This window comes from Macrotis lagotis, chromosome 4 (assembly GCF_037893015.1).
Source record: "Macrotis lagotis isolate mMagLag1 chromosome 4, bilby.v1.9.chrom.fasta, whole genome shotgun sequence".
In the NCBI taxonomy this organism is placed as follows: Eukaryota; Metazoa; Chordata; class Mammalia; order Peramelemorphia; family Peramelidae; genus Macrotis; species Macrotis lagotis.
The window spans coordinates 102,223,985-102,249,774 of NC_133661.1; the positions used below are offsets into that span (position 1 = coordinate 102,223,985).

Sequence of the window (25,790 nt, forward strand, 5' to 3'; positions counted from 1 at the left end):
TATTTTTAAGTCATCTTTTTAAAATTTTGAGTTCTAAATTCTCTTTCCCCATCAGTCTTTTCTCTACCCATTGAGAATGCAAGCAATTTGATACCTATTATGTGTGGGAACTCATGTAAAACATATTTCTATATTAGTCATGTAAAACATATTTCTATATTAGTCATGTAACAAAAAATAGTGAAAAACAATATGCTTTAATCCACATTGAGTTCATTTCATTCTTTGAACATAGATAGCATTTTTTCATCATGAGTTCTTTGGAATTTTCTTAGATCATTGTATTAAGCAGAGTGGCTAAGTCTTTCACAATTGATCATTGTTACATTATTATTATTATTATTATTATTATTGTGTACAATGTTCTGCTTATTCTTCCTTCACTTTGTTTCATTCATCTAAGTCTTCCCACTTGCCTACATTTTCAAGGTATAAAAGAATGCTTGTTTTTGTCTTTTCTATTCATAACATAGACATCTTATTTATCCAAAGGGAAAGTCTTCAAAAGCTGATTTCCTGGACCATTTTCAATTCATATTCTGAATGCTATAATTCTAAACAACTCTGTTATAGTTTTCCTTTTTTTAAAACAAAGGATGTTCTAAATTATATAGGGAAAGCCTCTTCAACCACCTTGAAAAATCTCATATGGATAGTTGTTCCTGTACCATACCTCAGCATCATATAGTGATAAGATTTCAATTCCAATCTTCTCTCCTCTTTCTTTAAGGCTATCCTCAAAGGGGTCCATGAGGATTATCATCTTCAACCCTAAGGTAAGGCCCTTTTCAACATTCTTCAGTAGAATATCAGCCTTCTGGGGTGAGTCGCAGACCACTGTGGCAATCTCACCTGCAAGGCAGAAGCAGAACCAAAAGATCACCTCTAATGGCCATATGCCTTTCTGGGGTGTTGGATAAAAATTTCAAAAACATTCAGTGTGCAATCAGAGATTAGACCTGCAAGTAAGATTTATAGGCATACTACTTGAAATCTATCTACCAGAAAGGAAAAAAGAATAATGGGGGGAATAACATCATTTAGAGACTCAAGGAGGTTCCTTTTAAGGGAAAAGTAGCATAGAATATACAAGGGCTGAGATGCTTGTCTATTAGAATTTTCTCATTTCCCTATGTGGCTAATTAAGTATTTTTATTAGTGAGGGTCTATGATGTCCTAACTAACTACTGTTTCACTAGTCCTACTAAATCTAATCAATTCCAACCTTTTTTTCAGTTTATATCCTGGTCATCCTCTTACCATCAGTTCTGCCTTTGGTCATGAACTCTCCAGCAACTTCCCCAACCTCTGATTTCTAACTCAGGAACCATCAATTAGTCCATATTGCCATAGCTATCTCATAGAGTGAACTAATATATTTTCCTAAGGGGTCATTCACCTTCTTGAGACTTTCCAGACAGAGATGCCCCATCCTTGCCCACTAATCCCCTACATGAACTCTCTCCTCCATTAGCAGAGAAGTTTCATCAAGTATAGACAGTCTGGTTTTGGGTTTTTTTTACCCCCAACTTAATAGCCCTAGTCACATAATAAGTACTTTGCTTTTCATTCATTAATATTGGAAAAAACTTTAGAGGTCATCTAATACAAGGCTAATTACAAATGAATCAATTAAGATATGGAGTCATTGAGTGATTTGCTCAGGGTCACACAGTAAAATGAAAGAGCTGGAATTTGAACAATCTGAAGAAAAGAGTTACAATTTTTGCTAAATAAATTCAAAAGGGCCCAATGAAGCCCATTAGCCAAAAATACTTCATATAACTAATTCCACAGGCTTATGTCTGGTAACAGGCTTATTTGTTCTGTGAAAATGCTATGATTCATCTGTCTATAGGTCATGCAGGGATTTACTTTGTTAGTAGTAATGGTATTGGATTTGCAAGGACACATCCAAAACCTTGACTTTTGGTATATTTCACTTATTAGATGACACAATTACAAGTTTAGTTCATACTTCTGAAAATTGTCAAACTGCTAAAAAAATGAATTATAAATCTTTTGATATGGATAGAGCACCAGCCCTGGAGTCAGGAGTACCTGAGTTCAAATCCGGCCTCAGACACTTACTAATTACCTAACTGTAACCTTTGGCAAGTCACTTAGCCCCATTGCCTTGCCAAAAAAAATATTTTGATAAGTCTTACAATTTAGAAAGTGATACTTGATCGTACTTGTGAAGAATCTTAAGTGCAAATTGTTATGCTTCATTCAGGCTATGTAAAGATACCTTCTGATTATTTTTATTTATCATATATTTAATAAGTTCAATTCATTATTATAGGTGCTAGAAGAAAATACTTTTTTATTCCTCTTTGAAGTCCCTACCCTCACAGGACTTGCAATTTAATAGAAGTGATTAAGCATACATCCAAATTTTTAAAAATTTCAAGTGCATATGAAAATATAACAGGTTTGGTGAGTAGAAGATCAGATTAAGGAATACTGTATAGGACATGGTGCTATCATTTCTGACTAATATATATTTAAGATTCTGTAGGAAGAATAATTCAATTAACCTACTGGGATCTAATCAATATGGGTGCACCTGTCCAACAGATCTCAAGCCAGAGAACATTGTTCTTGTTCTCCCCTAAGACTTCTCTAGATGGTTTACCTCATGTACACATTAGGGGCCTTCTTCTAGAATTTTTTAGAGGTCATTCCTGTCCTTTGGCTATCATTTTCTTCCTATTTGACCTGCCTACCTCTTCTTCTAATCAAAGATTTCTTCTCTATACTTCATGCCACATATTCGGGAGAGGTCACTGTTGGAAATGTTATAACTTTTTTGGTTCTACTAAGAGTAAAAAATGAGAGATTATAAATATGCACAAAAATCACATTATAAGAAACCAGTCTGTTGGGACATGGACCATGTAAAAATATCTTATCATTGCTTCACAAAAAGCAATGGACTGGGCTTTAGAGCCTTCCCTGATCCTTTAGACTGAAGACAGATTTTTTTCCTGCTCTGAACTCCAGAGTAGTCTCCTTGTCATTATCCTATGTAGTTGCTTTTTTATAAAATACAGAATTATGCCCTTTTCTTTGCCCTCCCTAGGAGAATGTGAGCTTCTTGAGATCTAGGATGATATCTTTCTCATTTTTGTATTGGTGCTTACTAAAAGGGCCTACATAAGAGAAGTAATGAATGGATTTGGAATCCCAAATATGCTAACTAAAGTAGTAATAACACATGTAGAAGAGAGACTTCTGAAAGCCATTCCCTAAGATCCAAGGAAGAACAAGTGCAGGAACTCCCATTTTACCTTTGTTAATAATGTACACTATGGCTTCAGCACCCAGAGTATCATAGAGGGGGACAGCCACCATTGAGTAGGTGTAGCAGGCAAGTTCTGCAATGATCCACTGTAAAAACAGAAAATATTACCCTCAGGTCCTGGACAGTAAGGGGTGGAGGGTCGGGTGGGGATCAGGGAGGAGGAAGCAAACAAGCCTTACTCACAGTCTATAGGGGCTGAATAGTCTTACTTTCTCTTAATTTGAGAACCAATCAGAGACCTAATAAGTATTCCCTCTTCTATTTTGCTAATAATTATTAGCAATAATAATAGCTACCATATATATATTCTATATATAGTATATCCAAGGTTCTTTACAAACTTTAAAGTTTATATATAGATATATTTTATATAGAGAGATATATATATTTTATATCTATATATCTACAGATATATTTTATATGCCCATATACATATATATTATAATACAATATATTCACACACACATATATCTGCATATAATCTCTAAAGTTTGCCAAGCACTTTGTACATATTATCTCATTTTGCTAACTAGCAGCTAGGTGGTGCAATAGAGGGGATGGACCAGGACTCAGGAAGACCTGAGTTCAAATACATCAGACCTCAGTCAGCCTCAGTTTCCTTATATGGAAAATAGGGATAATAAAAGCATATAACAATGGGTTTTTGTGAGAATAGACTGAGATAGCATCGGTAAAGTACTTTGCAAACCTTAAAATGCAAAACTAATACTATTGTTACTAAGAGTTTTCTCCCCACAACAATCCTAAGAGATGGGTTGTACAAGTATTATTACCTCTATTGTACATAGGAATAAACTGAGGCTCAGAAACATTGAGGGGTTTGCTAGTACTTAGTAATACAAGCCAACTTTACAATTCTTTGCCTGGTTAGAATTAGAACTTTTTGCCATTGCTTTTGCCATAAGTTGGTTGACAGCATGGTGTAGTAGAAAGACCTTTAGAGGAACTGGGTTCAGATTCAGACTCTGTGACCTTGGAAAAGCATGTTGACCTCTGAGCTGCAACTTCTTTATCTTTAGGAGAGATAAAGTTCATACTACCTACTTCAAAGGAATATTTAAGGCACAAAATTTGTAAATGTAAGATACTATGTAAGAAGTCATATGATATATGTATACCCAAACATATACTACATAAACGTGATTACCTCTGGTCTATTCTGAGCAAAGATGCCAATCAACTGATCTTGTGACGGTTTGTGTCCTTTGTACAGAAGACAAGAGCCCAGGTACTCTGCTCTGTCAGATACCTAAATAGAAAGAAAAGAGAAAAAAAATTACTTTGTCAGTTCCAGGAATGGGAGGAAAGTAAAAGAATCCATCAAGACAAAAAAAAGTAGAAGTCAGATTGCATACCTGTTTGTAAGAGAGCCACCTGTATGGTTGATTTGGTTTTCTGGATCCCAAGCAAGGTCCATTATCTAGAAACAATTACCAAAAAAGAGAGAAGAATAAATTTTATTTGCAAATCCTTTGGGCAAGGAATAGGTACATGACTGATATTAAGGATATGATTAGCTTTAGTAATAGTATTTATCTTCTCTAGGCCAAGCCCCATGCTGAGCACATTAAAAGACAGAAGGGGAAGTGGAAGGAAGGGAAGGGGAATATGAAAGTAGAGCAAATTGTTTTTAATGAACTCATAGTTCAGGGAGAAAAGCAAACAATAAATACACATCAGTATGAGAAAAGGAATCAGAAAATCTTGCTTCTGGACCTAAATCTACCAGTAATTGTATGTTATGTTGAACTAGGGATTATAAAGGAGGGCAGAGAAGAAATCATTTTCCACATCAATAAACTGACTAGATGATCACATAGAATGTAATAATAAATATGAACCTAAGATATATTACTAAAATAGATGAACCCCTTAAGAAACCACATTGAATGAAAGTGTCCTGCAGAAAAAGGAATCAAACAGTTATGATTCCAGCAAACCAGAATTCAATACAGTTCTTAGAAAAAAATAAAAGGGAAGGAAACATACTTCTTCCAGAAACTAGGTTGAAAGGTAAGGGAAATTCAGGCCTTGCCAAGAGGAAGCATTTCACTAAGAACACGATGAATTTCAAAAAAAAAGATGCAAGGGTAAACTTTGGGGCTTAAAGGCTAAGTGGAAGGAAGGAGGTAGACAGAATAGTGGTGAAAAGAAATAAATTTCCAATTCGTTGTACAAATCCATTGTGTTATCTTACATGTTAGATTATAAGTTCCTTGAAATCAAGTATTGTCTTTCATTTTTTCATTATTTGTATCCCCACATAGCAAAGTGCCTGGTAAGTAATAGGCTTCTTTATACTCTTCCAAGTCACAAGGGACAAACCTATTGGTCTTGATGTAATACTTGCTCTATGGTGTAATGTGTAACCTAAAATGCAAAAGTCTTACATAAAATTATTGGGAAAGGGTTTATATTATCATATTTCTGGAAAATTGAATAAAAAAGTTCATTCTTTGATGTAGAGAGGTGATGGGGTACAATACAAAGAACCTGGGAATAGGAGTTTTGAAAAGCAGGTTCTAGTTTTGGTTTTACAGTTAGATATATGAGAGTGAGTATATAATATCCCTTCTCTGACCTCAGTTTTGTCATCTAAGTAAACAAGGAGATTAATGTCCAAAGACCCTTGCAGCTCTACCCTAGGACTCCAAATCTAATCTGCAACCCCATTTACTAAAGGCAAAAATCCTTGTGTTTTTCTCTATATTGAGTGTATCTGGAATAAATACTTCATTCATAATAGACATTTTGTAGATGAGGATCCAAAAACCACTTCTGTTGACTTTTATACAAGGAAAAGTAGATTTTTATCATAGAAAGAGGTTGAGGGATAGAGGTCAGATTAATACAAAATGATAGTGTAGTTAATTTTATTTCTCTGAAGATCCACTAGTATAGAGACTTCCTACACTAATTTGTAGCTTATAGTTTCACTATGACTTACTGTTCTTTGTAATAATCAAAAGACACAGTCTGTGACCAATCTAGCATTCCTTGGATAACAGAAACAATGTTCCTGGGGACCACCAGGCAAGATTTAAAAATTATGATCCTATCTGAGAGTTACAGTGAAATTGTTCAAACCTATGAACTGTGATAAGATAGAACTTATAATAAAATACCTACATGTCATGAAACACACAGTATTTTCTGACATCAAAGTATGCTTTTTTAAAACATAAAGTAAATTCCTTCCCATGACAATTACCTCACCTTGCAAATATGACTGTCTCCTCTTAGTCCTGCTTCTACTTAAAAGACAACATGTCTTAAACAAGTTATAAAAACATGAACAAAATGGTTAGTAAGCATACCAGACACACGGAGTCCTCGTTGGAAAATTTCATATACTGTTGTGGCATCAGAATAGTAATAGCTGATAAAGTCATCTTTGCGTTGCAAAACACCCCGCCGAGCTCCTCCCTAAGGTTTATTATGAGAAAGGTTTATTTTTAAGTAACCCCCCCCTTCAATAAAACAACACCAAAGAATAGACATTTTCCTAAACTTTCTCCTTTTCCTTCTACATTCATAGGAGAAGAGACAGCATAAGTATTGTTAAGAGAAACCTCATCTCCAGAGACATACATGACAGCAGCCAGGCAGAATTTTCAGAAAAATCATTCCCTTTCCCCATAAAATGAACTTTTCAATGAAATATGATCCCATTGTTTGTATGGACTTAAGAAACTCTAGGATTACTCAGTATACAGGGATGTGTTATAGTCAGTTTGAATTTGTGAGCATTTTATACTTCAAAAATAGACAAACTACAAATTAAGGCTCAGTTTATTATTGTTTTCTTGAGTACCTAGACTTAAGGAATTGATAGAGAAAATTTTAATGAATGCAGATTAAACTTAAAAATGTGTCCTAAAGACTTTTTTTTCACTATTTTCCTGCCCATCTCTACCATGTCACATAGACCATAGGTTCCTAGATTCCTTAAATATTTTCTGTCATGGACCCTTTTAGCAATCTGGTAAAGTCTATAGACTTCTTTTTATAATGTTTTTAAATACATGAAATAAATATTCAGTTATGTAAAAATATAGCTAACAGTATTTTTTCCCAATTACATGTAAGGATATTTTCAATATTCATTTTTGTAAGATTTTGAGTTCCAAATTTTTCTCCTTCCTTCCCTTTCCACTTCCCTTCCCAAGACAACAAGCAATCTGATGTAGTTATCCATGTACAATCATGTCAAACACATCTCCTTATTAATGACAACATTTTTATGAAGAAAGTTCATAGACCCCCAATTTAAGAATCTCTATTGTAGGTAACCTTATTATCTTTGTGGTTCAAGCCCTCAGTATCATTTTTATCTCAGAAAACCTGAACTAGAGTTCAGGTCAGCAGTCTAGTAGACTGCTTTGAATAAACAAGTCATCACTTTTCAGCAGTATCAATTTATACTCATTGACTAGATCAAAATTGGTAAACTGGACAAAATCAACAGCAACAGAGTTACCTGAACTCCCACAGACTGCTTTTGCAGATCCAGAAGTGGCCAGACTGGCCGAGGTTTGTTAATCAGCCATAGGAAAATGGTGATTCCAACTGTCACTAGGCTGATTGCTACTGGTGTTGGAAGTGGGGAGAACAGAAAGTTCAAGATGAAAAGCATCTTTTTGGAGCAACAACAGGAAATTTAGACCTAAAAAAGAGTAAAACACTAAAAGTTAGAAATGTTAATTGCTTCTATTAGTTGCTTTACTTCTACAAAAAAATTGGGGGGATTTAGGGGAGGCAGAAAGCTTCCATGTTTTGGGCTAATTATTGCCCTAATATTGTGAAAAGTAAGCACATCTCCCTGATCTGCTTTGAGCCCTAGCTAAAATCATCCCTTCTACATGAGGCAGTTCCCAATTCTCCTTAATTCCAGTGCTTTTCCTCTGTTGATTATTTTCCAATTCATTGTCTATAGTTTGTTTACATGTTGTTTCTGCCTGGAGAGCAGGGATTGTTTTTTGCATTTCTTTGTTTTCCTAGCACTTTAAAATAGTAGCTGGAAGATAGTAAATGCTTAATCAATGTTTATTGACTATTGACTAATCCCCTTTCTTTACTCAGGCCTCTGATGGAAAGGGGATAAGAAAATTTAGAGAGAATGGTTTTCTTTTTTTTTTCTATGTCATTTAGAAGAGAAAAATGACCAATGAGAAACCAAAGGAATTAGCCTTTTCTTGTTATCAGGAATTTATTAAGAAAAAGGTACTAGGTTTGTTTGAACTGATGCAAAATGAACAGAATCATTGAACATAGTAGTAGCAATATTTAGCAACGATTAACTGTGAAACACTTAGTTACTCTGATCAATACAGAGTCTTGTTCAATTCTGTCCATTTACAGAAACCTGGAAAATAAAGTTATTTTGCCCAAAGGAATATAATGGAGTTCCTTTAGAAAACTACCTTCTGCTAGTAAATTTGTCTTTATTAATTAGCCACCAAATATACAGCAATTCCAAGGATCTCGTTGAAAAATGCTATCTACCTCCAGAGAGAACTGAGGAATAGAATATACATTGAAACATATTCCTTTTCACTTTATTTTTCTTCTTTTGTGTGTGTGTGGAGGGAACAAGACCACTATGGAAATATCTTTTGTATGACTTCACATGTATAATGAGTATCATACTACTTGCTTTCTCAATGAGTTGGGGAGAGGCTGGCTAGAAGGAAGAAGAGAATTTGGAACTAAATTTTTTTTTAAATGTACAAAGAAGAAAATAAGAGAAAAAGAAAAGAAAAGATTCCAGGAGTAAACTTCCTTAAAGAATTTCAGGGCTAGGGTTAGCTCCCAGAGATTTCAATACTATAAACTAATTGAAGATGAATTATCTTTACAAATGACATGTGAAATACTGCAAAGTAGCAAGTCTACTGTGCTAACAACTGTTTCCCCTTTAGATAGGTATATTTTAGAGGGAACCTATCATAATTATTTCATATATGGATGTGTATATATATATGTATATATATATACACACATTATATAGATATACATAGATACACACACACACATATAAATACATGCTGCAACATTTGACAGTGTCAATGAGGTCCACAGGCATCACAGAATGGGCCTTGTAGGAGCTACTCCATTAAAGTCAACTGAATTTTTAAATGGACGAGTTCACATGAGGAAAGCATTAGAGACATTTCATATAATTAAAATTCTGGACAGAACATATATATATATATATATATATATATATGTATATATATATATATACATGAATATTATCCTTAACTTAGAGCAACAGTTCTTAAAATGTGGTCCAAGGACTCCTAGGTTCCTGAAACCTTTTCAGGAGATTTAAACCATTTTCATAATAAGATATTTTAATTTAGAATATAAAATATATATATATGTGTATATATATATATATATATGAACACATACACATTCATATGTGAATTTATAACTTCCTGATGGGTCCTTAATTTTTAAGAGCATAAAGGGGTTATGAGACCAGAAAGTTCAGTAATCATTTCTTCAGGGAGATACATAATGCTTGATAGGAATGGGCTCCTCTAGAGCTATTTTTTTCCTTACCAGATCAGATCTTTGGGGAAGCACTTCTAGCATATGTGAAGGTTTTCTCTATAAACAAAACTTCCACTGAGGCTTTCCTCTAATTTTCCTCATTTGTTCACTTAAAATCTTCAAGAAGGGTTTGAAAACTCTATTCTCAATCAAAAGATTTTTCTAGAAACCAGTTCCAGACCCCAGTTGATTTCTAGCTGCTTATTATGAGCTTCAACAAATCACTTTTCTTCTTAAATGAAGTGAGAATGATATTTGAAATGAAATAAGAATGAAATTTAAGAATATTCTTACTTAGAAGCTCAAGAAATTGATACATTCTTTTTTTTTATCATCACAAGTGATGAGATTCGAATTAAAATTAGGACTTTTGTCATAGTACTTTCTTTCTATGGCCATTAGTTTCATAGAGAGATCATTCTTCCCTTAGGGTACTCTGGTGAGGACTATCAAGGATGAGTAATAAGGAACCCAGAATCGTTATTCCTTGTTTTCTTTTGAATTGTTTATCACCTGATATGGATAAAAATACTTCCCATTTTAGTGAAGAAAACCTTTGATCTACAGAATAGACCATCATCTTTCTCCCTAACTCCCTTCATGTCTCTGAGATACTTTTAGACAGTGCTAGGTTACTGGAGAACTAGAGTGGTATTATGACAGCACTACCTTACTAGAATTCTGAAAGCAATTATATCTAGAATCCTGGTTTGCCAAAGTTGTTTGTATAATAAGTAGTCAGTAATACTCAAGTAGCCACCAAAAATACTTTCAGTCAGCCATATAATACTTTCCTGCATAGGGTGGGCCCTTGACAAAACTGAAGTAGGCAAAGTTGTTCTTTGGCATTCTCTTCTTGACTCATCAGCTGTCTTTTTGCTCTGCTCTCCCTTCCCCTTATCTGGCTTTTTGAACAGAATCTCTTATTATGGCATCTTACTAATATCACCCTATGACCTGAAATTATCTTTTACCTTCCCTATTCCCTGGTAACTTTTTACCCAGACTCTATCCCACTAGATATTGTTTGGGAAATGTATTCATTCAGTGGGGAAACTCTTCATTTGAGTCAGAGGATCTAGGGTCAAACCCTAAATCTGATTCTTACACTGTGACCTTGAGTAAAAGAGTTAGTTGACTGAGATTTTATTTCCTGGATAGGGTTGGACTAGATGACTTTTGAGGTTTCCTCTGGCTTCCAACTTTGTCCAGATTGGATTACCTTGGAAGTCTTGTTCAATTCTGTCCATTTACAGAAACCTGGAAAATAGAGTTATTTTGTCCAAAGGAATATAATGGAGTTCCTTTAGAAAACTACCTTCTGCTAGTAAATTTGTCTTTATTAATCAGTTAGTGCATTACCCCTCCCAGGTTTTATATTTTATTTTAAACTTTGGACTTTTATAAGATTCCTTGAAGAAATGACTAATGGAAATTATCAAACATGAGTAAACATCTACTTCCTTATTACTATAGAGAGTAACTAATCCTTAAAGTTTCTCAGCCTAGGAGTCATCTTCAACTCCTCACCATCTCTCACCCCCCAATATCCAAGATGTTTTCATTTTATTTTTGCAACATCACTCAAATACACTCCCTTCTATCCTCCATATGTAGACCCTCATCACTTCATACCTTCATTAGTACAGCAGGTATATAGATCTGCCTGCCTCAGCATCCCAACCCCATCTCAATCCATTCTCCACTCAACCACTACAGTGATGTTCCAATCATGTCACCCCTACCTCTCAAACCCACTCAATAAACTCCCTATTGCCTCCAAGATCAAATACAATAAACTCTGTTTGACATTCAAAATCCATTAAGAAGGAAAACATTCCTTTTTACCTTTCTAGTCTTCTCACAGCTTATTCCCCCACCATGTATTCTTCAATCTAATGGCACTGGCTTCCTGGGCTACTTCATCAATAAAATGCTTCATCTCTTGGCCCCCAAGCCTTTTCCTCTAGTTATCTTCTGTACCTTGATTGCTTTTTTCTCCATTTCCACTCTGACTTCTGCCCTGCTAGTTCTAATTAAAGCCTCATCTTTTACTGGAAGCCTTCCCCAACCCCTTCTAATTAGAGTGCATTCCTTCTAATTAGGATGGTTAGGAAAGGTTTTCAGTAAAAGATGAAATTTTTTATATATTTAATATATATAATTGGCTTTTTATGTATTTATTTGCATGTTATCCTCTCCATTAGACAGTAAGTTCCTCTAAGGCAGGGGCTGTCTTTTGACTCTTTTTTTTTGTATTCCTAGCAATGAGCACAGTGATTGGCACATAGCATCTTAGTGCTTGCTGATTCATCTAGAAAATCATTTGGGAATGAAGGTTTTTGATTATCATTCAAACATATTGGACACAGGTTCTGACTACACCTATATAGGACTGACCTCAGTTCTACATGAGCCAGGTACCTACACTATGCCAAATACAGCTAAGGATTACAAAGAAAGGTAAAAAACAGTAAGTACCTGCCCTTGAGAAGCTTACAATTGAACTGGGAAGGACAACATATAAAAAGAGACTGAAAAGGGGGGTAGGGGGGAGAGAATGAATACCCAACACTGGGCAAGATGCTGTCCAGAGGAATGCAGTCAGTTGGGGAATGATAATATGGATGTTTGAGAATCCTCCTCAAATATAAGGTCTGGGAGAAGCTCTCTGCTGTCCATCCTGTTTCTTTTCCAATTAAAAGGAGGGAGGAAGGACAAGGAATACTGAGTTTTAAGGTAGATATGATCTTACAGGACGATGGGGTTCTAGGGAGCATGATGATGTTTTAAGGAATACACCTAGATGGGAAAAGTACTTCCCATTTTAGAGAGGAAGAAAAAAAAGACCTTTTCTAAAGAAAAATTAAATTACCCTGTATCTCCATGGTATTCCCAACCCCTTCATATTCCATTTAAGGTGCAATAAGTTTTCTTTGCCAGTTGCTGAAAAATGATTCTGCTTTTAAATAATGATAGATTTCCATTCCATGCCATTGCAAACAACAAATGTCAATCATTTATAGATTTTTTTTTAAATTCATTGCATGTGAGAGGTGAGAAAGTCCTTATAGATCTAGTCAAATGTCCATTTTCTGATAGGAGATTAAACAGAAACCTGAAGTGCTATGATCATACCAATAGCTAATGTATAAATAATAAATTAATTAATAAAACTCATTTCATATAGTATTTTGTGGTTTACTAAACTCTCGATATAGAATATTTCATTTAATTATTACCTATACTTTGAGAAGCATTATAGCCTAGTAGGAGGAATACTAGGCTTAAGAGTTAAGAAGACTCAAGAATAGATTCAAATCCCACTTCTTATGTGCAACAGATGTGCTACCATAAACCTCTCATTTTTGAACTTCAGTTTTCTCCTCTATAATAAGGGGAGAATATGTGTAGTGACTTCCTCAGAGCATTAAAACTTAGATGATAGTTTATATAGAAACAACATTTGCAAATTTCAAAATTCTGGAGTTAAATGTTAATTATTAAGTCAAAGGATTGTTCTGGAGAATTGTCCCCATTTTGTATTTAAGAAAACTGAAGCCCAGAGTGAGGAAATTATTTCCAGGGTCAATGGTGGAATGTTATAATCAAGTCTTCTCAATAGATTTAATCAAAAGTCCCACACAATTTCTTTTTTTTTTTTTGCAAGGCAAATAGGGTTAAGTGGCTTGCCCAAGGCCACACAGCTAGGTAATTATTAAAGTGTCTGAGACGGGATTTGAACCCAGGTACTCCTGACTCCTAGGCCGGTGCTTTATCCACTACACCACCTAGCCGCCCCTTCCACACAATTTCTAAAAGCAAAACTTATACATTCCAACTTCCAAAACTAAGACTCCTAATATATATGTTATAATAATTTGTTAGATTTTGAAGGTATGCTTGAATGGTTCATAGGAATGTACTACTATCCTTCATTATCATGAATTCTAATTCTATGACCTCTATAGGATAGTGTTTGAAGTAATTTAACATGATTTATTTCCTTTTCCCTTAAACCATTCATAATTGTGAAAGAATTGGGTAGGGCAAGTTTAGAGGAAGGTGAGGGAAGAGGAAGAGGAAGGACTTAAAGAATTTTGTGACTATGAGAAATAAAGAACTTTCCACATACTGTGTTAAGAAGTCATGAATAGTTTATTCATATATCACTATGTCAAAATGGGTTCAATATAATCCTTAAGCCAGATCCTATGAACTTTAAAAAAAAATATAACTATAGTTCAAGATAGATTCCTATTTAATCCTACATATTTTATTTTAAGCATTTAAAAACATCATCAAAGAGTGTCTATAGGGGCAGCTAGGTGGTGCAGTGGATAGAGCACCGGTCTTGGAGTCAGTAGTACCTGAGTTCAAATCCGGCCTCAGACACTTAATAATTACCTAGCTGTGTGGCCTTGGACAAGCCACTTAACCCCATCTGCCTTGCAAAAAAAAAAAGTGTGTATAGGCTTCACTGGACTGTCAAAAGGCCTATGACACACAAAAAGTTAATAATTCCTTCTCTTAGCAAAAGGTAGTTCTCTGATATAATGACTTCTTCCAAACACCATGTTTATAGGACCATGGTCCTTTCCAACATTTGGCTAGTATCTCTTACTTTACCCTACCAACATAATTCTGGTTAGTGGTAAAGTCAAAGACTATTATTCTATGGATTCCTTTTCATTTTTCCTAATTGTCTAGTTCAGTCCTTTAGAGCAAACACTTGATCAAAATGCTGGAGACAAAACATGCCCTATAAATAAAGTTTAAAGAGAACAGGAAATTCCTGAATAAATGATACCAGTTTTTCAGGCAGCCATTAAGCAAAGGAAGTAGAAAGGAAATAAATTCACCAGGTTCTAGAAGCAGTAGAGAAATTGTAAAATTTGGTTCAAATAGGTCAGTGTTTAAGGAAGGCCACAGAACAAAATTTCCTGATTATTTTAGCTTTAGGGTAGCAGTGTCCTTCACTTAATAGTCTTATCTTAATCCTATGCCCTGGGGCCCTTCTTTTCTCTTCAGGGGCTAAAAGGTCCCAGACTTTCTTCTATCCACATCCCATGATCCTTCTGTCCTCATTTTTACACTATCATTTAATAGATTTAGAGTTGTTAAGGATCTTAATCCCTTCATTTTACAGTGTCAAAAAGCAAATACTTAAGTCATTTTTGAACCCAGTTCTTGACTCCAAGTGCAGTGTTCTAACCACTGTCACACTGCTTCTTGCAGCAAGGTTCAAATATTTTAAAATTCCAATTATTATGGCTTTTTTTTTAAGCTAAAGATTCAGAATTGGAACAGACCCTCAGAGTTCTAACCTAAGCCCTATGTACAATAGGAATCACTTATAAAATACTCTTTACATGTGATCATTTAGTATCTTCTTAAAAATTTCTGTTAAAATGGAACTTAGTTACCTTCCAAGGCATTCTGACTATTGATAGATAGCTCTAGTTAGAAAAGTCTTCCTCAAATTAAGCTAAGATCTGACTCTCTTATAATTTCTACTCATCAGTTCTAGGATTGACTTCTTTAACCAAACAATAAGTAATATTAAATGTTACCACATTTTCTCTAATCTCCATTAATTCCTTCAAATTATTTCTTTGAAAGAGATTTATATAATCTTAATAATGTCTTTATTTTTCTTATACAAATATAAAGTCCAAATATAAAACTCCAAACTCCTAGATATAAAAGGTCACATCAATGACAAATTAGAGAAATCTGTGGATAAAAGAAAAGTTAATGACCAAACCAAAAAAAAATAGAGAGGATCATAGGAGATGAAATGTATACTTTTGATTACATAAAATTAGATTATACACAAAACTACTAAAGCTAAGATTAAAGGGGAAATAATTAACTGAGGGAAAAATCATTACTGTAAGTTTCTATGATGAAAGTTTTATTTCCAAGATATATTAAGGAACTGATTCAAATTTACAGAAAAGGAGATATTGCACAATTGATAAATGGATATGAGTGAATAGACTCTCTATACAACTAATCAGAGAAATACAAATTAAAGCAATTCTGAGATTCTATCTCAGACTCATAGTAACAAAGATGGGGGGGGGCAGGGGGGAAGGCACATTGATATATACCACTGATTAATTTGGTGATTGGGTACAACCATTCAAGAAAGCAGTCAGGAATTATACACCCAAAGTTACTAACAGCATGTACCCTCTGACCCAGTTAAATCACTGAGAGACCTATACCCAAAACAGATCAAAAAAAGAAGGAAAGGTCATATATTTTGTTGTCACTTACTCTAATATCTTCATTTCATTTATAAGAACATGAAGACTCTGAAAGATCAACTTGCCCAAGGTCACACAAATTATAAATGACAGAGCCAGAACTCCAAACTAGATCTTCAAACTCTAATTTTACAGCTACTACAGCTACTTCAATGTATTTCATTGGCAAATCAACAAATGAAGATTCAATTGAGAATCCAATATTAATTAAACTACTTTAGATCTAAGTAATATCAAATGAATTGCATGTTTTTGTACCAACTTAGAAAACGGTCACTGTAGCTGGGGAGATTATTCTGTACAGTAAAGCTTAGTAATATATAATATTATAAAATATAGAGAATTCTGAAATGATGAGCATGCAGAATTGGTGGGGGGGGAGAGAGAGAGAGAACCACTGGTAAAATATGAAGCTCAATATTTACTGTTCACTCACACTGGGTTTGTAACTCTTCTAAAGGGCATGGCAATTATTTTTGCTTTAAGTATTGAACAGCTAATTATTTTTCACACAATGAGTTTTAAATTGCAATTTACAGAAAAAGGTATGTCTCTGCCATCTAGAAAATGGTGTGTTTAATTCTAATTGGTTTCTCAATTTTCTTACATGTACAGGCTTATCCAGTGATGACCAAAAGAAGGCTCATTAAGGGGGGGGGGGAGATCAATGATCAAATTTTCCCAACCAACAAGTGCAGAATATAGTCTTCCATATCACAAATTTCCATCTTCCAGAAGTATTCAAAAAACTTTGAACTCAAATATACCACAGAGTAGAATAGTGTCTGGTTGATAGTGTCTGGTTGATGAAGATTCTGGGTAAAATCTACATGAGAGATACATATAAGCATGTGAGTTTCTCCTTTGTGGCCTAGGGGGTCACAAATTAGGGAGTTAGATGAATTTTTGAAAGTCTGAGTGGAATGTCCTAGAGATAAAAAAAAAACTGTAAAAATATCAGCTATTAGAAGGCAATATGAATGGATGAGTGATATTAACTTCAAGGAAAAAGTATGGAAGTTTTAATACATGAATCCTAGAGTTGTTCAGAGTATAGTGAGATTAATTGATTTATTCAGGGTTACAAAGTTAATGAACTATCAGAGGTAGAATCTGAACCCAAGACTTCCTGATTCCAGTTCTAGTACTCTCTCCACAAGACAGCAAGAACCTTTGGTTCTGGTCTCTGCTCATCAAATGAATATTGGACAAGTCATTTGGACATTTTCTTCACCTATAGGATGGTGTTAAGGATCCCTGCTTTGTCTGCTTTCTGCTGCTAAAGAGAAGAAACTAGATAATAATTGGCAATATAATTCTGTAAGAGGCAGCAAGATGGCTCTAGAAAGCCCAAGGGCTTTGCACTAGGCAAATTCTGCTCTATTGCATTCTGCACCCAGAAACTAATTTCTCTATAACTAGAGTTTGAGAGAGTCAAAAATGGTATTAATAATAAACATAAGCATCTAACATGACCTAAGCAAAGAAAGTGAAGAGACCTGCCCCATTTTCACTAAAGAAGAAAGAGGAAACAAGTAATTCATTTGAAAGAAATGGGAAAGCTATCCATACATGGAATCTTGAGAGTGTGGTTATCTTTTCAGGAATGTTTAAAAAAAAGTTATGTTTATTAAATATCTAACTTTACCTTTGTGGTAAAAGTGAGTAAAACTCAGCCTCTATTTCCCAGGGACTTTAAAGTCTGGGAGGAAAGAGAAGATGTGTACATTAAAAGGAAAAAAGGAATTTTGTGATAAATGTGCAGTGCATTACTGGAGTTCCATGAAAGGGATTATCACTTCCTCCTAGGGATGGGAGAAAGTCAGGAGAAATACCTTATGCTTATCGTGTTTGATGGAATTAGACCTTTCATTTCATTTATTTTTTCAAAAAATTTATTTATTTAAAGCAATGGGGTTAAGTGACTTGCCCAAGGTCACATAGCTAGGCAAGTGTCTGAGGCTGAATTTGAACTCATGTCCTCCTGACTCCAGGGCCAGTGCTCTAGCCACTGCACCACCTAACTCCACCCCCTTTTTAAAAAAAAATTAAAAAAAATTTTTTTCATTTCATTTGTATAAGGAATTCCCAGTGACTAAACTCACTCTTACCAATGCCAATTGGGAACCAGTCTACAACCTATAGCCCTAGAAAGTCATCTGGGAGCAATAGGTTGCTGTGTAACTTTCTCAGAACCATATAACCAATATGTTTCACAGGTAGGACTTGAACCCAGGAGTTCCTAATTCCAAAGCTAACACTATATATCTACAATATTGATGTGCCTATTAAGTTTAGCATATTGCAATTTACAAAGTATTTTCATATATTTGTTTGATACTAACAATTCTGAATTAAGTGGAACACTCAAGAAACTGAAGAAGAGAGCATCAACTATTTTGTCTGAGATCCAGTAAGTAGGAGAGTTGGGGCATTGATGTGTTTCAATCTCTAGTCTAGAACTCTTTCTACTCTACCTGTACTCCATGGTCTTCTGATCCTTTCCTATGGACAAGAATGGTTATAGTCCTATTTACATTACTAGGTTGCTAATCAATTCTTCTCTGATTCATAGTCCTAATGGAATCGCTACTGCTTATCTAGGTCTATATGCAAACATGTTCTACCAATTAGTGTTTGGAACGGTTTTAAGACTGTTGGATCTGTGAGATGGTTTTCCGACTTTTCCAACTTTTAAGTTCATCGTTAGTTCACAAATGGCACAGCAAAGCCCTAGGAATACAATATAAGTAAAGAGAAAGACAGTCTTTGCTTTTTTAGGAGTTTACATTCATATTAAAAGAAGCTGAAAAGCTGGGGTGTAGGACATGGTGGGAGAGGGAAAGAAGATCTAGATTTAAGAACAGAGGTCATGGAGGAAAGGAGTTAACATGACTGGCCTGGATACTTCTGCCTCCCTTAGGTCTTCAGAAGAGCCCAAAAGTTGTAGGAGGTAGCTAAGAAAGGACAAAAAAGATAGATAATGACAAGACCCTATTAGGTAATGTGAACAAAACAAGCAGAAACAGACTACTTTTTACTTAAAGGACAAAGAATGTAAACTAGTTAAGAGTGTACCTAGTTAACCTGGAAATTCAGTTCAAAGAAAAATAACTACCTTGTATTGAAGTGCTTTCTTGGATGAAGAGGGACTCTTTTTATATTATGTTATTAAATTATAAAACTACTCTATCTCTGTCTCTCTCTCATCTCTCTCTTCTTTTTTTCACTGAAACATAACTACTATGAACAAGGACAGAGTGGAGGTTTTCCTCAAAGTAACTGGACTCAGAATAAGCTATACAGAGATCAAAAGATCTCTAAATCTTGGCCATATATAAGACTGTAACTAAATAGAAAATAGTTTCTGAGCCATCATGCCTCTTCCAGAGTTATATTGCCAATTATTATCTAGTTTCTTCTCCTTAGCAGCAGAAATCAAAGCAGGGATCCTTAACCCCATCCTATAGGTGAAGAAAATATCAGAATGACTTGTCCAATATTCATTTGGTGAGCAGAGACCAGAACCAATGCTCTTGCTGCCTTGTGGACAAAGAACTGGAATTAGAATTGGGAAACTGAAGAAAAAAGTACCAAACACATGATTTTTCAAAGTCATAAATCTAATAATGCTAGATTATCTCATATTGACCCAGATACCCAAAGCTACATTGGTGACTCAACTAATGGTTTGTATGAGAACCCAGAAAATTTTACAACTTTATAACTATTCTCCTACTACTAAAAACCACTTTTGACAGACATGTTGCAGATTTTGCAAAATCTGCTCAGACTCAGCCTCCCTTGACAGCTGGGGGATGGAAGCATTTATTTGTTTCTCTTAAAGATAAGAAACCAGAGCAAAGTTGAGAGATAGTCATGGGACCAGAGGGGATGTGGCATGCTAAAGGTGAACTTTTAGGCTAGGCTGTGGTTATCTACATCAAAGGCCATGTAAGTAGGGTCCTGTTTAAGGGATTTTGGATAAAGTCTCCAAGTCATTCAGACCTATCTTGTATTCAGGTCACTTTCTAATTCTACTCTCTGGTTGGTTATCAGTCAACTAGTTTTGCTTTCCTAATCAGGTAGGTAAGGTTGCATGTTCCTAGTGAGTCCAAGAGTTCAGCCACCTCTCCTCTAAAATATACACAAACATACCTCATCTGAGGAGAGAGGCCCTATGTCAGAAAAGGGGTGGTGGGGAAGAGTTCTATAATTCATCCATGTGATATTTGCTGATGAACACACAAACTTTCCCTTGTGAATTTAAAGACTGTCTATCACTATTAATATGTAAGGCTACAACTGCATAGACTTCTTTTCACAATCAGTGGGTAAGGGATGAAAGAGAAATGGTTAGCCCTGATGCATCCGTAGTATTTAGTGTTCCTTGTCTTCTCTACTTCCTTCCCCACTCCCATGATGAGAAACAGAGCAATTTCTTCCACAAAAGCCTTATATCATTGTTTCACCGTGACCTGGAGATGACTCTAGATTGTCATAAGCAATAAATTACAAGGAAATATATAGACTTTGATAAGTCTTGGCAATCTACAAAGGATTCAAGTAAGAATTTCTCTTAATTGAAAACCAGCCTAGCTAATTGTTCACTAGTTGGTTGGCCCAAGTTTCTGACCACAGCAACACCTACGTTAGCAGGTCCCAGTTCCAACCATGCTTCAAAACTCAGGTTTCTTTCTGACACCCAGGTCATGACTAAAGTTTTCTCTCAATATTTCTCATGGTCTAGAGAGCATGCCCACCTTGGAAGAGCTGAGTTGGTCAGCTCTATATTTCCTACTTTGGGTGTCATGGGGTCCTGAATGGTGAAGAAGCCTAAACTTTATTTTACCAAGCAAATCCTATTGACTTAGTGAGGCACACTATTTCTCCCCACATCCTATCTCTCTTTTTGTAAGAGAAATATAATAAAATAACCTCTGGAAAGGGCATGTCAGTTGATGACCCTATTGTCTTATTCACCATCTTTTCAGGTCAACACCCTTCCCTCAGGGCAAGGACTGTCTTGTTTTTTGTAACCTCTGTTTGTCACATAGAAAGTACTGGATAAATGATTTTTTTCATTATTAAAATTCATAAAATATGGAAAGGTTATATTAGAGGAAAGGAAAAAATTCTTATATGAAATTTTCTATCACGTGACTGACTGACTTTATATGACTGCTATTTGAAAGCATTCACATGCATTTAGTGATCTAAATACATGATCTAAGTACATGCCCAGCTTTAAAATCTTATGTACTTATGTAAATCCATTTCAATAGCAAGGATCTACCATTGATTTGTTTTTATTCATCCATGTCTGACCTTATGTGACCCCAAAGAATTTTCTTAGCAAAGATACTGGAGTAGCTTGTCATTTCCTTCTCCAGTGTTTCGTTATTTGATAAATTCCAGATTGGTCAGATCAGGAACTGAGGCAAATAGGGGTTAAGTTAACTTGCAAAGGGATGCACAGCTAACAAGTGTCTGAGGCTGGATTTGAACTCAGATCTTCCTGACTTCAGAGCCCACTGTTCTAACCACTGTATAACCTAGCTGTCTCTATCTTTGCCAGGTATTGTTTATATGTATTACCCATATACTTCAAGCAATTAAAAGAGTTTCAATTTCCCCTGGAAATTGGAAATTGATACCTTTGCTCATTCACTAAGCTAGGAAAAAGTGTAGAAGGAATATTTCCTATTACTTCAATAGGAAATCTAGAATAGATTTAGATTATGTTCAAGAATCAATCTATCAAATCAACTCAACCATGATTGGCAGAATTTTTTATATTTTTGGCTACTTTACAATCTTCCATAACATTATCTAGCTTTCCTTCTGCTGCTTATTTTATATATGTTCAGAAAAGACACACTAGTTTTGAATTCTAATAAAAATTATGATTAGGAAAATGAGTTATTTTAGTAGCATAGATAAAAGTAAAATTATATTCTGAAGTCAAAGTAGTTTTAGAGCACACACCATTTTTGGATGATCTCTGCTACTTCATTCTTCTCTTCACTGGTATAAAATAGTAAAGAAATCATTGTGAAGTCCTTTTTCATTAAATAACTCAATGAAACATAACTTTCTGTAAACTCTGGTCTCACATGACCTTTTCCTGATGTACATGGCTAATTAAAATATAAATTTGTTATAAAGTTCATAGTAGCTTTTTGCCTTGTATTTACTTAAAGTTGCTCAAAAAAAAGTCATTTGGAGTCCAAGAAATTAGTGTTAGAGTTCTCTAATGTTTGAATTAGAAACCACTGGTGTAGACAAATCAAAAATTCTGAGAATTCTTATAAAGATCTAGACTGTTTAGCATCTTGACATATAAGAGAATGATAAAAATAGCCTTGTGGTTTGGTAGCTCAAGTGGTCAGAGTACAGTGTTATAAATCAATTTTGCTCGGTTCTATGGCTTTGAGCAAAATATAATTCTATAAACTGAACTTTAGCTCATAGACATTTTCATATAATAAAAAGGACATTGGACTAGAAGTAAAGAGACAAGAGTTTTGGTACCATCTTAGCTCCTTATTCATTTTGCCCATCAATTTCCTCAACTATAAAATTGTTATTTCCTGGCCAGCCTACCTCACTGAGTTGTTCTGAGAGGAGGAAATATTCTTTTTAGGTTATCTATCTAGATATCTATATCTAGACATAGATATCTATACAAGTATATGCATATACTTAATGGTTAAAAAAATAGGAGAAAGTTAGAGTTCAGATGATTAGGTCAACTTCATTATCTTCTTAAATTGAAATTTTAATTTACTTTTTTAAAAAATTATTTTATTTTTAATTTATAGAATAAAATAAGAATTTCTATAACAGTATAATAAAAAGATGATTTCACATGTAACTGCAAATCTATTAAGTACAACTTTCTATTCTTTTTAAATAATAATAAAAGTTTTTATGCAAATTTTTCTCCTATTTTTCTTTCCTCCCTCCCCTTACTGCCCTAGAGATGGCTACCATTAGATCAAATACACATAAAATCATTCTATACATACTTCAATTTATCGATTCTTTCTCTGGATGCAGAGGGAATCTTCTTTCATATATTCTTTGTAGTTAATTTACTTTGAAAGTGTAGATATATATACGATATATTATATATATAATATGATATGAGAGATTTTGAAATGATCTAAGAGATTTATTCAAAACACAAAATTGAGCATGAACTACGGATTAAATCTTGGGTTCTGATAATGCACTTATTTCAAAGCAGGAATCTGTCATCCCTTAACGATGTTCGTCCTTTGTTATTGGGAGGACTATGTCATCTTATGCATGATGACGGGACTTGCATAATTATATTTATTAAAGTGATGGGAAAGACAACCTTTTCACTTGCCTTTACCATAACCACTTCACCTCATAGCCTGATTTGTTAGGAAACAGAACTTTTGGTGATGGTCTGTTGCTGAAGGAGTACTTGACTCTTGAATTTGATATTCTTCCTCCCATATCAAATGAGGCAACTTCAGCGCTCTGTCGATGCATCCCTTATAATTCTTTATATGTAACATCTAACATTAGTCCTAAGCAAGGTATCATAGGGAACAAAAAAAGTATAAAATAATTCTTGCCCTTAAGTCTAGTTGCAAGAATTAGCAAACACGTGAGCATGAGAATAATTCAATGCTAACCTGAGAAGCACTGTAGGATATTAGAAATAATGACTTGGAGTCAGAAGACTCAAGTGAAAAGTCATAGCTCCAATAGGTCACTTGTGTGACCTTGGATAATTACTTAACCTCTGAACTTCAGTTTCTTTATCTTTAAATTAGAATACTTATATTGCCTACTTCACTATATACATGTGAATTATTACTAAGGTCATACTTTCATAAGATTTAGAGCTAGAAGGAAATTAGGAAATCAGCTAGTGCAAACTCTTATTTTGCAGATGAAGTCATTTATAGTTATAAAAATGACTTCAGAGCACATAGGTAGTAAACCTATGGAGTTCAGCCCAGTTGGATAGACTACAAAGACAGCATGCTAGCTCTCAGAGACTAAGCACAGTTAGAATTCCAAAAAAGGGTTTGCCATATACAGATTTTCAATGAAGGTTTCATGGAGGATGTGGGTTTTGAGTTGATCCTTGAAAGACAAATGATATTTAGATAAGATTAGGGGGAGGAAAATGTTCATTCTCCATTCTCTCAACTCATCCCTTGGTACCTGAGAGATATCAATAAAAGTATTAACAGATTTAGCCTAACATAGTTGCAAAAGCAAGAGTTATATGACTTGAATATATCTTCTTTGATGAGCCAAAAGCAAATCTGACTGCAAAAAATACATCTAATGTGGAATATTATAGTTATGATTCAGCGTTTACTAATAGTGACTTTCTGGAACTCTATGAATGAAAAAATAATTTTCCTTCTGTTCAGAGAATAATATTTTTAATCAAGTGGAAGGAATTAGAGACAAAAACTAATTTTTAAAAAGAATTTTTAGAATATAAAGTAGTGGGGCAGCTAGGTGGCGCAGTGCATAAAGCACCGGCCCTGGAGCCAGGAGTACCTGGGTTCTCTCAGACACTTAATAGTTACCTAGCTGTGTGGCCTTGGGCAAGTCACTTAACCCCATTGCCTTGAAAAATCTAAAAAAAAAATTACCTAGTTGTGTGGCCTTGGGCAAGCCACTTAACCCCATTTGCCTTGCAAAAACCTAAAAAAAAAAAAAGAATATAAAGTAGTGCCATTAAGATTCAAAGGAGGAGATAAATTGATATATACTTGCTGAAAAAATTTTTCAATGGACAAAAAAAATTTGAATTTAGAATCTAAGGAATTGATAAGTTATCTTTAAAATAACATATTCAACTCTCTAATGGATCAATAAAGGATATTATTGGTTGACAAATTTTAAAAGGAATACAAATTGTTAATAATCACTTGAAAATCTGCTCAATTCCTTAAGTGATACAAACTAAGACAAAATGTAGCTACTCTAGAGGCTCTAAGATGACGAATTGAGGCAAAAAGGTGATAAAATTAAAATGTCATGGTTACAGGGATACAGGTATTCTAATACATTGTTGGTAAGATTATAAATGGTAGACTTTTTTGAAGACCAAAATGGTAGCAATGTCCTTAGAGCTGGCAGAGACCATAATGAAGACTATCAAGTTCAACTGTCTTATTTTGTAGAAAAGGAAACTGAGAATCATAGAAGCAAGCAATTTTTTCCCAAGGATACACAGGTAATGTAAATAAGATATTTTTACAAACCTTTTGATCCACTTCTTTCTTTGCTAGGTAAGAATTTATTTTAAATTTATTTTAAATATAAAGAGAAGTCAAGGCAATAAGCATTTAGATGCCTACTATAGTCAATGTACTGTGCTAAGCACTTGGGGAAACATGTTTCTATGTACAAAATGAATGATATACAGGATAAAATGGAGATAATTAGAGGTAGGGGTGGGGAAGAGCTATCCTTATAATACTATTCATAGTGACTTTATTCACAGTAATAAAAAAACCCCAACAGACCTGGAATCAATCCATATGTCCAAACAGCTGAATTGAATTATTATATTATTTGAATTTAATGTTAATATAAAATACATGGGGAATGATGATCAA

General features: G+C 34.5%; 1 protein-coding gene across 4 annotated transcripts in view; it reads right to left on the reverse strand.

The window, feature by feature from the left end:
* Window positions 1–25,790, reverse strand: part of ACSL5 (acyl-CoA synthetase long chain family member 5) — a 48,478-nt gene that overhangs the window by 14,430 nt on the left and 8,258 nt on the right. For all 4 annotated transcript variants that reach the window (XM_074233695.1, XM_074233697.1, XM_074233696.1 and 1 more), the window contains 6 exons: window positions 7,809–7,994; window positions 6,646–6,754; window positions 4,684–4,748; window positions 4,476–4,577; window positions 3,294–3,393; window positions 674–852 (listed from right to left, as the gene is read on the reverse strand). In XM_074233695.1, coding sequence (XP_074089796.1) covers window positions 674–852; window positions 3,294–3,393; window positions 4,476–4,577; window positions 4,684–4,748; window positions 6,646–6,754; window positions 7,809–7,964 — 711 coding nt within the window. In that variant the 5' untranslated portion in view covers window positions 7,965–7,994. The remainder of the gene's footprint in view (window positions 1–673; window positions 853–3,293; window positions 3,394–4,475; window positions 4,578–4,683; window positions 4,749–6,645; window positions 6,755–7,808; window positions 7,995–25,790) is intronic.